The sequence below is a fragment of the Netta rufina genome (assembly GCF_964035555.1).
Source record: "Netta rufina genome assembly, chromosome: 7".
NCBI lineage: Eukaryota > Metazoa > Chordata > Aves > Anseriformes > Anatidae > Netta > Netta rufina.
This window is the reverse complement of record NC_140130.1, coordinates 5,968,260-5,982,773: the sequence shown is the minus strand read 5'-3', so window position 1 is coordinate 5,982,773 and position 14,514 is coordinate 5,968,260. Positions and strand designations below refer to the sequence as shown.

The 14,514-nt window shown below is 43.6% G+C and overlaps 3 protein-coding genes across 4 annotated transcripts in view; 2 read left to right on the top strand and 1 right to left on the bottom strand.

Moving 5' to 3' along the window:
• Nucleotides 1-526: 526 nt before the first annotated feature.
• Nucleotides 527-7,292, top strand: TFAM (transcription factor A, mitochondrial). 2 transcript variants are annotated; one of them, XM_084290628.1, is made up of 7 exons: nucleotides 527-644; nucleotides 755-891; nucleotides 1,932-2,002; nucleotides 3,281-3,430; nucleotides 4,783-4,878; nucleotides 5,352-5,408; nucleotides 6,330-7,292. In XM_084290628.1, exons 1-7 carry the CDS (start codon nucleotides 577-579, stop codon nucleotides 6,546-6,548), a joined length of 798 nt encoding a protein of 265 aa, XP_084146754.1. In that variant the 5' UTR covers nucleotides 527-576; the 3' UTR covers nucleotides 6,549-7,292. The 2 variants fall into 2 exon arrangements, with proteins under 2 accessions (XP_084146754.1, XP_084146753.1); XM_084290627.1 differs by having other exon boundaries at nucleotides 562-644; nucleotides 752-891.
• Nucleotides 7,293-7,604: 312 nt separating this feature from the next.
• On the top strand, nucleotides 7,605-13,302 carry DNAJC9 (DnaJ heat shock protein family (Hsp40) member C9). The gene is made up of 5 exons (XM_084290342.1): nucleotides 7,605-7,799; nucleotides 7,882-8,022; nucleotides 8,169-8,423; nucleotides 9,208-9,294; nucleotides 10,039-13,302. Exons 1-5 carry the CDS (start codon nucleotides 7,620-7,622, stop codon nucleotides 10,156-10,158), a joined length of 783 nt encoding a protein of 260 aa, XP_084146468.1. The 5' UTR covers nucleotides 7,605-7,619; the 3' UTR covers nucleotides 10,159-13,302.
• The window catches only part of FAM149B1 (family with sequence similarity 149 member B1), a 12,382-nt gene continuing 11,127 nt past the window's right edge, over nucleotides 13,260-14,514 (bottom strand). Inside the window, exons 14-15 of the mRNA XM_084290341.1 lie at nucleotides 14,399-14,480; nucleotides 13,260-13,398 (exon numbers count right to left, since the gene is read on the bottom strand). Coding sequence (XP_084146467.1) covers nucleotides 13,325-13,398; nucleotides 14,399-14,480 — 156 coding nt within the window. The 3' untranslated portion in view covers nucleotides 13,260-13,324. The remainder of the gene's footprint in view (nucleotides 13,399-14,398; nucleotides 14,481-14,514) is intronic.

Here is a 14,514-nt window from a genome sequence, read left to right as displayed (position 1 = left end):
GCACACTGTGATGGTTGAAGAGCTTTTATTTCTGTTAGCTGAGTAGAAATACGCCTGTAGAAGTGATCTAAATGTTCTAAGTACCTCTCCTGAGCCATATGGAAGTTTGACGTGTCCTCCGCTGTGCAGACTGTAAAGCTGGGGGCTGTTTGGAGCGGGTTGTACTGCAGCCGGTCCTCCTGTGTGAGCAGCTTCCCATCACCCTGCGAGATCAGCAAGCCGAGCACCTCTGATTTCTGTCTCCAGCTCATTTTCCAAATGCAGTGTGTGACAAAATACACCGTGTTTGAAGTCTTCCTTCCTTTGGCTCTCCGGGCTCGTTTTACCCATCCTCCCCCCTCCCCGCACCCCTCTGCCCCTGCCTGCAGCCCGAGGCGCTCCCTCTCCCCTTTCCCCTTTCCCTTCCCTCCTCCCCGGGCACCGCCAGGGGGCGTGGCCTCACCCGAGGGGGCGTGGCATCGCGGCGAGGTCACCTTGGCGACGGGCGCGCGCGGGGAGGCGGAGCTTCCCTCAAGCCCCGCCCCCCGCCCCTGACGGCGGCGCCGTCGTCCCGTGGTGCCCCGCGCGGGCCGAGCCATGGCGGCGGCGCTGGCGGCGCTGGGCCGGGCCGCGGGGCTGGCGGCGGGCCCCGGGCGGCTCCTCAGGTGCGGCGGGGGCAGGGAGGGGCCGGGAGGGGCTCGGCGGCCGTTAACGGCTCGGCGCTGGCCGTTAACGGCTGGGCGCTGAGCGTTAACCGCCGCTCCGTTGCCAGCAGGGCCTGCGGCGCCACCTGCGCGGCCGAGGGGGGCCTGTCCCGGCGGCTGAGCTCGGCGGAGCGCCCGAAGCGGCCGCTCACGGCCTATTTCCGCTTCGTCGGAGAGCGGCAGGGCCCGCTGCGCCGCCAGCACCCAGGTACGGCGGGGCGGGGGGCCTCAGGTTGCGCCAGGGGAGCTTCAGGCTGGAAATGAGGAGCCGTTTCTGCTCAGAAAGAGCAGTCAGGCGTTGGGACGGGTTGCCCAGGGAGGTGGGGGAGTCACCGCCCCTGGGGGTGCTGAGGGAGAGGTTGGACCTGGTGCCTGGGGACGTGGTCAGTGGGTGATATTGGTGGTAGGAGTGGCTGGGGCCAGATGAGCTTGGAGGGTTTTTCCCCAGCCTTAACGATGCTATGAGCTAAGTCAGCTTGTGTTCAACAGCTTCATTGTGCTTCTGCCTCGTTGAGATGACTGAACTTTACGTTTGAGGTGGGGCAGAGGAGATTTCCCCCTTTTTTTTTTTTCTAATGAATCAGAGGGAAATCCTGGAAAGGATTTTTCAGGAAAAGAAACACTTATTTTCGTTTTGTGCCCACCTCAAATTCACATCTAACTGGAAAGCTCATCGAATGCGTTGATGGCTAAAGAACAAAACGATCTCAAGTCACTGCAATTTTGTTTGTGGGAGAAAGATGACATTCAGCAGAAGTAAGGTTAAAGAAAAATATTGTAGCTAAAGGGCTTTATTCTAATAAAGGTTAATTAAGTTTGTTGTACGAGGTTGTTGAGATCACTTTATACTTGCTTTAAAGAATCCAGCAGGCTCTTCTGCCAAAAGTTGGGAACTACAAATTTTACTTTTGGTCTCTGCCCCCCAGTCCTGCTCCCATTTCAGGTCATCTTGTGTTGTAAAAAAAAAGGATACAGGCAAAGAAATAAACTGTTATAGAGCTGAAATGCTACTTCAGTTTGCAACTGTACGTTTTGTTGTAGTGTGAAACGTAAGTGGGAACCCTCCTCCACTCACCCTAATTAGTTTGCCTCGCCTGCCATGCCAAAGTAGTTACTGTTATGAAAGGAGGAAAATACATTTGTACAGGAGAAAGATAGTAGTGACAGCCTGCTTCAGGAAAACTGAAGAAGCTTACAGAAAATGCAGCATTGATCTTGACTTTCTTGCTTCCTCATTTTAATACACAGAGCTGAGTAATACGGAGCTGGTTAAAAAGTTGGCAGGTGATTGGAGGGAGTTGCCAGCATCACAGAAGCAGGTAAGTTTGTATCTTGTTTTATGAACCATAATTATACATGGGTGCATGCATATACAATAATGAAAGAATTGTAAAATTCTACTTGTTCAGTGCGTAAGTTAGGAGAGGCTTGAACTAAATGTTGATGAAAGGACCGACCTCTTTTACCTGATCTGATGCTAATCAGAGACCTGATTGTCAGGTAACTTCCTTTGAGTCTTATTTAGTTGATTTATTTTTTGTTCTAGGTAGCCAAGTTAAGAGTGACAATTGCAAGGGATAGTGTAAAAGAACTCTACAAATACAGTTGCTAATCACTACAGTAAGTGCCAGTTATAGGAAATTAACAGGTGTTCTTCCTTGATCGAAGTTAGCAATGAGTTCCAGTCAGGAATTGATGGCAGTTAGTTCCTTTTCTGCCTAAACAAGCGATACCTTTTGTAAGTAGTATTTGAGTGCTCTTATACCCTAGCATTTTAGTGCTCTTAGGTCCTTTCTGAACTTCTATCTCTGTGTGCCTTAGTGTAACGCGTGTCTTTTTGTTTGTATGTCTGAAATGGAGAAGGGGATGGTGCCTTTTCAGATCTACATGTACGCTTGGTAGCCTGGCTCAGCCCCGCTTGGTGCTGTAGTACTGAGACCGTGACTTTATGATGCTTCTGTACCCAGCACTGGTGGTTCTAGAAACGTGTTTGGCAACCAAAGCATTGGTGTGCTGCAGTGGGGCGTAGTTAAAGAGCAATTGTTTCAGCTGAGCTGCAGCTTTTCCTTCTTGCATGGAAAATTATTATTGCATAGAGCTGCATCTGAAGATCTGTCAGCTGCCTTGTTATCAGATTAACTAAGATAATTCACGGGGTGGAGCCAGCTTTTAAATCTGGGTTCTTCTCAATCCATTCGGCTAATCAAACAGATCTGATACTTCAGTCTAAAAATCTTAGCTACTTTTTTTTTTATTAGCAGGTTAGAAGCGTTAGCTCGTGTAATGATCACGTGCAGGGATCTGAGAAAGCAAGGAGGTGGCAGGGAGGGGTTAGAAGGGATTGCTACAGAAGAGGAATACCAGACAGTGCTGATTACTGAAACTCAGCAGGAATTGAAGTTTTTACAGAAGTACCCTTCTTACCTCGCTGTAGGTGCTTGTATTTGATTTTTAATGTTGCATTGATAAGGAGATTGGGCTGTGTCGGGATGAATGTTTCAGATGGCTGTTTCCATTTTCTAGTAGTTTTAAAGGCACCACACTTAGATGAATGAAAACATCTGGGTAAGGCTGATGGTTGTATGTTTGTCTTGTAGGTTTATGAGGAAGCAAGAAAGGCAGACTGGCGAATATATGAAGAGAAGTTGGCTGCATATAAAGCACAGCTAACTCCAGCCCAGGCTGCGGCTTTGAAAGAAGAAAGGAGGAAACGACTGGCGAAAAGAAGATCGTTCAGGAAAAAGAGAGTCAGTATTTTCAACTCTAGGTTTCTGTTCTCTCAAGGAAACTGAAATCTGTTGGGTATACAGAGAAGAGTTAAATGCTTAGAATTTACTTGAAAAATAAATACATAAATTGCTGCTGGTGTTAGCAGGAATTTTAGTGGCTTTCCTGTGCTTGAAGACCAGAATGAGCAGGATATATTTGTACTTCTATTTAGCCTCTCTGCTTTTTTCTTCCTCTTCCTAAATCTGCCTGAGGAACAACAGGTAGTAAGGCGTTTGAACCAGCAACACCTCCCTGCCTTGGGAAAACAGCCAGAAATAGCTTTTCCCAAAGAGTTTATATCCGTTAGCTCGTTGGCAGCCCCTGTGAGGAAACAGCCTTCCTGCCTTCCTCCCAGCTCTGCCTCTTTGCAATCTGTGCTGCTGCTGGCGTGTAGAGTTAGGCCTATGTACATGCCTGGCTGTTCGTGTCCTTCATACAGATCATCTTCCCGATTTCCTTGTAGCCTGTTTATTTATAAATCCTAAGAGACAGAACCATCTGTAAAGGTACAGTATTATGCTTTGCCCGGTGGCAAAATCAGTTGGAGGGTTTACTTACTGCCTATTCAGTTCTGTGAATTAAGCTGCTTGCGTGATGCTTCCCTAATTGACAAAAGTAAAATGAATGTGGTATAAAGGAACCCCTACTTAGAGGAAGGTTTTAATCCAAATGATGCCTGCACCACAAGGAATTTAAGTGCCATACCTAAGACCTAAGCAGGTGGTAACTTGTAGAACCCCAGCTATAGTGGGAGTGTGTTAGGGCTGGAGAAAATGGTAAGTGTCAATGCACCCCTAACCTGCTGTGCTGCCTCGCTGTGATCCATGTAGACAAAGCACTCTGACACAGAAACTAGTTCTTTTTCCTTGGGAATCCGCTGATTCTGTTCCACCTCACCTCCCACCGTTTGCAATCTGCCTTCCTCTCTGCAAGCATACAGAATTTCACACCAGCAACTAAAGCTGTATGAAGATAATAGGAAACCTCTCATCGTGACTTTCTTGCTGAGTGGAATTTAGTAACAATCTTTGGTTTCTAGATGACTTTACTGAAGTAAGAGTCAGCTCAAAGGTGTTTTTTCCTCTTACATCTGTGAAAAATAAAGATTTTAACTTTTCTTAATTTAGTTTATCATCAGACGTGACAAGTGATGTAAATAACCAAATCATCTTGATATATGGTCCAGTTTACTGATTACTTAGTGATTATTAAATCACTAAAAATTTAACTTCATTATTTTGTGTGTGCAAAATATGAATATAAGTGCTAAGTTTAGTTTGGAAAAACGTATGCAGGGTAGATTGACTAACTCTTCTTGTTGTTTTTAAAGGAATTGACTGTGCTTGGAAAACCTAAAAGACCTCGTAGCGGCTTTAACATTTTTGTGTCAGAAAACTTTCAAAAAAGTGTGGGAGTTTCACCTGTGGTAAGCCAGTAAAATTTCTTCATTTCTTCTTAAAACAAACAAACATGCGTGTGTGTGTGTATATATATATATTTATATATATTTATAAGTGCCTTAACATACTATTTTATTCAGAAAGTCTGTCTTGGATTCTGTGGCTTTCAAAGTAATGTTCAACACTTCAATATCTACATTTTGCTTGACTAAAATCAATTGTAAATCAATTAATCTGTTTGGTCTGCCTGCTTTTGCTGCAGGCTGAGTAACTTAAGCTACTTTGCGTGTTTATTAACTGTAAAAGTGTCTGAGATGATGCCCAGCAAGTTGTCAAACCATGCCATTTACTATTTACCTAGGTTAAGAATATGTAGTATTAAACCTACATGAGTTCCTGCTTTTTTATATTGGTTTATACCTGGCTTTCATCTGTAACCCTCTGCGGTCTGTCTAGCATTAGAATAATACTAATGTATTGTGTATTTAATATCCTGTAGGCAAAGTTGAAGCACTTATTTGAAACGTGGCAAAATCTGCCCAGTTCTGAAAAACAGGTATGTTTGCAGCTTTCCATGAGGCTCTGATCTAACTGGAAAATGACAAATTTTAGTCAATAAATCGTTACAAAACCTTGAGTTAGATATAACACTGACAATTATGAACCAGTGTTATACTAATATAATATTGACAGATGATATAGAGGAAACTACTCTGAGATCTTATTTACATGTCTTGAAAAAGATAGTCATTACTTTTATTCCAGTAGTGACCATTTCTTTCACAGTGTTGATGAAACGTGAATGGGGTAGGCTGGGAGTTTTGTATGCCTGGAAAAGGAAGGTGAATGGGATCGAGGGAGGAAGGTGGAATAATTTGCAACAATTAGATTTATTTTTTTTTTCTGATAATATTTGTAAATGCCAGCATAGTAAAAGTGATTTTTGCATGTAGTTTATTAACTTTGGTTGTGTTGGGGATAGTCTTCTGGCAGTATTCACAATGTATTTGAAATGCAAATTTGCAGATGGGTATATGAAACACGGAGGAGTGCTATACCAATAAGAAATCTCTGCATTTTTGAATTATTCTGTACAGTCTGTCCTTTCTCTTGAAGGCCCTTCTTCCAGATTGTTTTGAATGGGTGCTTAGAACATATGTGAGGTTCATATTCTTTCTGCGGGGGGGGAAAAAAAAGATGCAGAAAAAACTATTCTTGTTCCTTACGTAAGCCTGCTCTCTCAAATTAGTAATCAAATAAAACACCTTAGTAGTAACATCGAATAAACTTCCTCTTTGGGAATTGCCATGTGTTCACATCCCCAAAATTCATTGGTGGGATTTTGTGGTTTTGTTCAAGTTCGGTGGTTTGTTTTTTTTTTTAATCTTCTGGAGGTGAAAGTGGGTGCCTGCGATACACATGGCAGTTAGCCAGACACAGCCCCTTCCACAACTGCAGAGGTGTGCTTGTCTTCCAGCCATACCTGCAGCTTGCTGAGGATGATAAGGTTCGGTATGAAAACGAAATGAAGTCCTGGGAAGGAAAAATGGCTGAACTTGGACGTCAAGATCTGATACGTTCCAAAGAACAGCAGCCAAAAAAGAAGACTGCTGAAACTGCGCAGGAAGCTGACCGAGCCAAAGCTCCACTACGTGGAAAGAAGGCAACATTAAAGTTGAAAAAATCAGAAGAATAAAATAGTTAAGTATTTTATATTTCATCCCCTTTGGCTGTCATGTCTTTATCCTGCTGTGTTAATGCTGCGGTCAGCATTAGCACTTAAGTTTGGAAAACCCATAAAGGGCCCGCTGAGAAGTTGGGAAGGAAAAGTTGCAAAGGAAGGTGATCAGGTAAGAGAAAATTCGGTGTTTCTTGGAACTGACTGAAATAATCATTGCAGGTGTAACCTGAGTTGTGTAACAGTAATCGGTTAATCAAGCTGTGAATAGTGGTACTCACTGACATTAGCAGAGCTCTCTTATAATGGTAGATATCCAATAGCTTTTATAAGGTTTTTTTATGAAAGCAAGAATATTCTACAACGTTACCATCTTCTGTGAATAAGAGCTGAAATCTGAGTAGACACTGCTGTTTTTTAATTCCCTCCATGGTATTGGTAGAGAATTTATTCCCTCCGTGGTATTAGTAGAGAAGGGAAATGTTCAACATTTCAAGAAAAGGCACAAGATATGTAAAATACTAACTTTTATGCATCGACCTTTTTGTACGTATCTGTCTGTGTATACCACTTACATTGCATTTAATTAAAGACCTTATGAGTTTTGTATAAACAGATCTATATTGGAGTGTTTTTGTTTTTTTCCTCTGGCTTTGTTGGGATGCAAACACCTTTGCTATCCTAGTGTGGTATTTGGGACAGCCTGCAAGGAAAACATGTCCACTTGGGTTTGGGATGTAATAAATACAGACTTTTGGAAGAGCTGCTTGGTTTTTATTTCTCCTCGTGCCTCTCTGAGCGAAAGCCTTGGAGAGAATGGGTGCTTATAGGAGGAAAAGGAGCTTTTCCAGGAGTCGCTTTCCCCTGGGCGGCAGAACCGAATGCGCCCTGAGGTCACAGCGCTGTTTGTGTCACCCGCAGCTCCCGGGGCAGCTCCGAGGGGCGGCGAGAGCCTGGAGGGGGCGTCCTCCGCCTTGGGCTCGGAGCTCGCCCCTCAGCGCGGCCGCTCCCCCTCCGCTTCCCGCCTTCCCCTCAGCGCCGCCTTCCCGCCCTCCCGCCCGGGGCATGCGCGGCGGCGGTGGCGGCGCGATGGGGCTGCTGGAGCAGTGCGAGGCCGCTTTCGGCGCCGCCGACCTGTACCGGGCCCTGGGCGTCCGCCGCGGGGCCTCGCCCGAGGAGATCCGGCGGGGCTACCACCGCGCCTCGCTGCGCGTCCACCCCGACCGCGTCCCGCCCGACGACAAGGAGGAGGCGACGCGGCGGTTCCAGGTGAGCGCGGGGCGGTGTGCTGCTGCCTGACGGACAGACTGACCGACCGACTGACTGACCGGCTGCCCGGCTGTCCCCGCAGATCCTGGGCAAGGCCTACGCCGTGCTGAGCGACGCGGAGCAGCGCGCCCTGTACGACGAGCAGGGCCGGGTGGACGAGGAGGGCGAGGCGCTGCGGGCCGAGCGGGACTGGCAGGAGTACTGGCGGCTGCTCTTCAAGAAGGTCAGCGCGCTGCCCGCCCCCCCCCCCCCCCCCCAGCATAAAACCCCTCGCGATTTAACCCAAAACGCCGCTTTGCTGCTTGGGTTTCGCGTGTTGTTCCCCACCGAGCCGCGGGTCTCCTGAATGCCCCCCCCCCTCTCCTGCAGATCAGCGTGAAAGATATCGAGGATTTTGAGAAGACCTACAAGGATTCGGAGCAGGAGCTAGCAGATATCAAGGCAGCGTACGTGGATTTTGAGGGTGACATGGATAAAATAATGGAGTCTGTGCTGTGTGTGGACTACACGGATGAACCGAGGATAAGGAAAATCATAGAAAAAGCCATCGACTGCAAAGAAGTCCCGTCCTACAAAGCTTTCATCAAAGAGCCTAAGCAGAAAGCCATGGCAAGGAAAAGGCGGGTAAGTACCAATCACAAGGAAACACCGTATATGGTAAGTATTTATTCTCCCGGTGAAAATAAATGAAATCTTTTTTAAGGGAAATGTTTGCCACAGGATTGCTGAGTTACAGATCTTGCTCAGCATCTTTGACCTCCACCACAAGTCACCTGTGTTTCCCAACTCCTCTCCAAAAATACTCTTTCCACTAATTCAAATTGCTGTGAAAGGTTTTTGAGTAGTGACAGGCTGTTGCCTGTTACTTTCTCCTCCTATTTCAGCATTTTTCACTATGGCCTATTGGAGTTTAGCATGTCCCTGCATTTGTTTATATAGCTGCAAGTTGCTGGAGTTCAGGTGAGTGCATGGGAGAAATATAATACGCTTGCCTATTGGCAAATGTGAAATAACACTCTGGATAAATGAACCTCTTCTCCAACCTACCGTGGTTTTTTTTTTAATTATTTTTATTTTTTTTGACACTTTGTACAGTATGTTATGTGCATGTGACAGTAACCTTCAACTTAAAGACCATGTAATGGCTGCTAGGACAAAAAAAAGAGGGGCGCAGGGGGGGCAGGGATGGGGATGTCATCGTGTTCAGCTCTGTGCAACAGCAAAAAAAACCTGCCCTGCTCTACCCAAGTGGGGAACCAGAACAGGCTCTTTGATCTGTGGCCTCACTTGGAAACTGTGTTTACTTGTGGCTATTTGTATACAGATGCAGAATTAAGTGTTCAGCAACTATTTTAAGTACTCAAATAACATGCAAAATACTTTCCTAAAAGCTAATTTGCTACTTCAGGCAGAAAAAGAAGCAAGAGAGGCAGAAGAGTGTAAACAAGAACTGGGCCTTGGTGATGGAGAAGATGACCTGAAAGCGCTGATTCAAGTAAGGCTTTTAGCATCTGTTGAAGATACTTGTGGTACTGGCTTATATCTGTGTTTTCCCTGAGCATCTCTACAGTTTGGATCTTTGCAACTCTTCTTAGCTTCCTGAGGTTAAAATGTGACCTAATGCTAACTACATACTTCATTTAATAGGCAAGAGGACGGTATAGATTTTATTATCTGCATCTTTTTAAAAATTAACCAAGTTATTTTAATGTGCTCATCTTTACTGTATACACAATCAAAATACTTAACTTTTAGGTGGTTAGACAGGGAGTGTTAATGCTTTTTTTTTTCTTTCTGGGGGATTCCACAAGGTTTCAAAAGTTGATCAGTATTACTGTTCTGCTTTGACGTTTTGGGGAATGAGGAAAGAAACATTCTGTTCAGGTTTTGGTTTGGTTTCCAGTTTTGCCTTTCTTCATGTCCAGTGGGATTCCTAGGATTTGACATGTAACCATTCCTCAAATTGTATTTGAGTTTGGGGTTTAAACTAGAAATTGCTTTGCCTTTCCTAGCCTTAAGTTGTGTATTTTTATGGCCTTATTTACCTCTGTTTTGATACTTGCAGAAGTCAGGTGTAGAGCCCAAAGGATACATTAGGCTTTTGCTTAACAGAAGTACACCTTCTGTAGCCTGTATTCCCTGCTTAGTATGTTCCAGGGTTTTTTGTAGCTATCTAACTTCATTAGAACAATCTGTATTGAGCAGTAATAAAAGGTTTGTGTTTTTTTCCCTCCCCCAGAGCAGAAATAAAGATCGTAAAAAGGAAATGGATGACTTCTTGTCCCATCTGGAAGCAAAATACGGGAACAATCCTAAAAAGGGAGGAAAGAAGACTGCAGCCAAGAAAGGGAAGAAATAAAGGACTATGTAGGCTGAAATGCGAGATATTATCTTGTATGGGACCATGTGGATTTGGGAGAATTTCAGAGGTTTTCTGGACTGCTGTTTCAGAGCATGTGCACCAATTTGCTGTGACTGGGAAGTAGGGCGCAGAATGCATCGTGAATGACAAAGCATTCTGGTGCTGCTGTTTAAAATTCGTCGGTGCTTTTTAGTTAAGATCAGATTCTTGGCTGATAGTTTTGTTACAGCAAGGAAGCGATGAGACGGTTGGAATGCCTGTCTGTTTATTAAAGTCGTGTTGAAGCGTGTTCCCTCTAAACATTAGGGGGCCATTAGTGCTGCTGATGGGAAAACAACGTCATCCTGCACCTTCAGGGTCCTCAGCAACAGTTCCTGTGGCTTCTGACTTAGAAACCTTCTCTTTTTGTTTACGCGTTTCTTTTCTAACAAACCTTGCGAAGCTTTTAAAGGTCTTTGCACTTCACCTCATCAGGTGTTTTTCAGATACTCCAGGGATTTTGTAAGAATCCTTTTAAAAATTGCAGATTTAATAAATGAAGATTTTGCAGAATTTTGTGCTATCTTGCTTCCCCAGCCCTCTGTTTCCTAAGTAATTGCTCAAAACAAACTGATTACATTAACTCTTCATAGGGTTTTGAGTCAAATGAATACTGTACACTTTTACTGCATCTACAGCTATAGTGTTAATTGTGCTGGTGGTTGACAGTGGCCTGTAAGTAGACACCTTGAGAAGAAAATAACGCTGCAACAAGTATGTAAGTGATTTTGCAGAAGTTTTCCTAACATCTAACACGCTGAGCTGATGTAATAAAGTTAAAAGGACAGAACACGGCAGTTCTGTGTATTTGTAGGGTTTGTGATGTCCCACGACAAGGAGCTCCAAAACTAGGAGGTGCGTGTGTTATTTCAATGGCATCACACCCCAGGCACTGTACGATGGTGGTGGTTAGTTACTAATGCCTCCTGGCTTTGTGTGCAGTGTTTTTCACCAGCTGTTACTTCAGAAGTGAAGTACTCCTGGAACACGTGCAAATATTTTGAAGGGTTTTTATTTCAGCTCTTTTTAAACCACTTTATGTATCGTGGAGGGGTATGAAGTTGAAGGGTAACTCTCTTCAGCCTGCTGTAGCTCAAAAGAATAAAGCTGGCTTTATTTTGTGGATCATTTCTTAAAGGCTGAAGAGCCACAAGGTGAACACTTACTTCTGAGTTGAAGGTCCTCATCACTTCAGTGACAGAATTCAGAAACAAGTTAACAGAGCTCCCTTGGGAAGCTGGAGGTAGAAGGGGAACCCTGTTCCCATTTACTTAGCTGCTTTAAACATTATTCTGGTTCTGAGTTGAGTAGATTGCTGTGTTGCTTAGCACACAGGCCTTGAACACAGCTTTTGCTACACAAAACAGGTATCTAACAGCGCAGGACAAGTCTCTGGTGTCAGCCATTTGAACAGAAATCAGAAGTTACCTTACAAGAGACTGCTTTCACTTCTGTAACTTACTGACTCCCCTAAGCTATGAAATACTACATTACTAGAAGTCTGCTCGAGTTTACGTATTTTTGTAACCGACACACTAGGGCTACTGAAAAACAAGTCCCTGAGGAATGGCACTGGTACAAACAGGATGCTTATCTCCAGCTGAGATAACTGAATTCTACACTACACAGTTTTCTGATAGCCTCAACAGTTAGAGAAACTTTTGAAAGGGGTTAGTGACTGCAGGCTACTTTCTAGCATCCATTTAAAGAGATCTAGATTAAGATCAAGGCTTTTTTTTTTCCTCTGGAAATGCAAAGGAAGGAGTTATCCTATTTACGTTTGCACACTTCTGCTTTGCTTTCTTTTCGATCAGAGCATGCTTGAACAAACTGGACTGAAGAATGTGAATCCGGATCAAAAACTATCAATCAGCTGTTCTCCAGGTGCAACTAATACTTGCTGGACTGCATAGCTTATGGTGGAGAATTAGGGGAGCCACTTCAGAAAGCATTCTGACAAGTTCTTTTCATTATGAATTGTAATTTGGAAAATATTAATGATAAAGAAATGTAGAAAAAGTGCTTTTAAATGGGATTATAATGGAACAACCATTTTCTTGCAGTGTCCTAGCTGTTAAAGTACACAAGTGGTTATCTTCAGCTTGTCTTTACACTTTCTTGTAGTCTGGCTTGGGAGTAAGACCTTCAGCTACTCATTTATTTTGAAAAGTTTCCATTTCATGTTTTTGTTTTCCCTGGAGCCACAAGGGCAAGGAGCTGGTATCTCTAGCATGTCTGTCACACAGTGCAGCGCAGGTCTACTAAAAACAGTGTTGCAGCTGTGGGCTGTGGAGCTTTGTGGCGGAGTGCAGAAATACACAACTGCAGGTTTATTTTAGAAAAGGAGACTGACCTAGTGTCTGTGGATTTACCATAAAACACCTCGCCAGGAAGACAGCATGCTTTCTTTGGATACAGTCTGGACCTACATAAAGCTATTCCTTTTCCCACCTTAAACCTTCTTCAGACGCTGAGGAAGAGGTATAAGTATATAACACAGGAGGGTTCGGTGGTATGCTACCCCTAAAGCTGTCAGTTCTCTTCATCTGTTTTGCTACCTTATTTTTACACAACAGCATTAGCATCTGCCCCAAGTACTACAGAATTCATAACTTGTCTAAGTTGAGTCGTAGAAGCAGTAGCACATGCAGTGCTTGCTTTTGATAATACAATATTGCTTCGAGTATATAAATATAGCTTTAAACATAGCTTTAAAAACTTAAATTACTACTGCTAGAGAAGGCCTGATTTATCTTTCGTAGAGCTGATGGACGTATCAGCAGGTCCTGCAGTACCTGCCTGTAACAACATGAACCAGTCACAAAACACTAATAAATAATGGGAAAACAGTAATGATTTAGAGTATCTGCTAGATTTTCTAGGAGTTACGCTTCACTGTCCACTGGAGTACAGCTTTTCCTAGTGGTAGAAAACGGAATGTGCAAGTATATCCCTTCTAATCTTTGGCAGTTGCTTCTTAGATTTATATAAAAAAATAAGATTATTCCTAAGAAGGGTGTTTGAAGACTCTCTGTAAACAACACTGATGTTGCTGAGAATGAGAGGTGGTTCGGGACTTTCTGGAGATGGATGGACGGATGGATGGATACTTCTTCATGACACGTTAGAACCCATGTTTGTTTTTTGTGACTGATCCACTTCGACTTTGAGCTTTCACAGAGCCATGTGGATGAAGACCTGATAAACAGAGATCATGTACAACCTTAAGATTTCTACAAGGTATTAAAACTAAGTACCAAATGCAGCTCCTTCATCATCTTAATGCTAAAATGAAATGTTTTTTTTGGGTACTTATTCTAGCTATCCGTCAGTAAATCAGTAGCTTCAAAAAAGATTCAAATAACTTTCAAGGTATTTTGCTTTCCTTTAGCGAGAGGCTTTCTTAAGAGGGAAGTAATCGCATATCAAACAACATGATCAGCTGGAAATTGTAAGTTTTAGAAGATGTGACTGTCCTTCCTACAGGGCGAAGTCTGTGCTTTCATCATTGCTGCATTTCTGGGATCTGCTGCGTTTCTTCATCTCTATGAAGTATTCAAATCTACAAAGTTTTAGTGTTTTTTTTTTTTTTTTTTTTTTTTTGCCAATGCAGCCATCATAAAACTCATTTTGCATTTAAATATGTTGATTCAGGGAGAGGGGACATACTCATTTTAATAGTGAACGCTCCTACCTTGATTAAAACCAAGTTATTTCAGTTTAGTGCCTTTATTAAACTCAGGCTGCCTCTTGTACCACTTGTACTGGTGGTGGTTGGCCATTTGGCTATTAATCAAGCTAAATGACCCCTCCCATCCTCTAATAATCACTTCTGTGCTTGCTACCTTACCCCTTGTAGCTTCCATTAACTTTTGCAGCTTTAATGCTACCTTTTTAGCGTGCTGTTCTTATCTGAGACCTCCAGTAGAACTCTCGTTGACAAACTATTTTTCAGAAATGCATCTCATGCCCAGCTCTGCGGAGGTGAGACCTGATTTTGTAGCTCTCACCCCGTTACCCTCAACACAATGATGGCATTCCAAAAAGCTGTTCTAGGGCACGAGGGCTAACTTGTGTAACAAAAAGTTAAAATGCAAAATTGAACTTTGAAAAACTTCCTCAATGTAGGAAATGGGCGCCCATGCAAAAAGCCCACCTCTTGCTCAATTTCATTAAATGCCATAACTGATGGGCATACCTGAATCTGTTGATCCTCTGCTTGGCCAAGATTGATTACTGTGATCGATAACAGTGCAAGAACGGCGACGCTGGGGGTCCGGCTGTAAAGACAGGTCAAGTTACTTACGCTTGCAT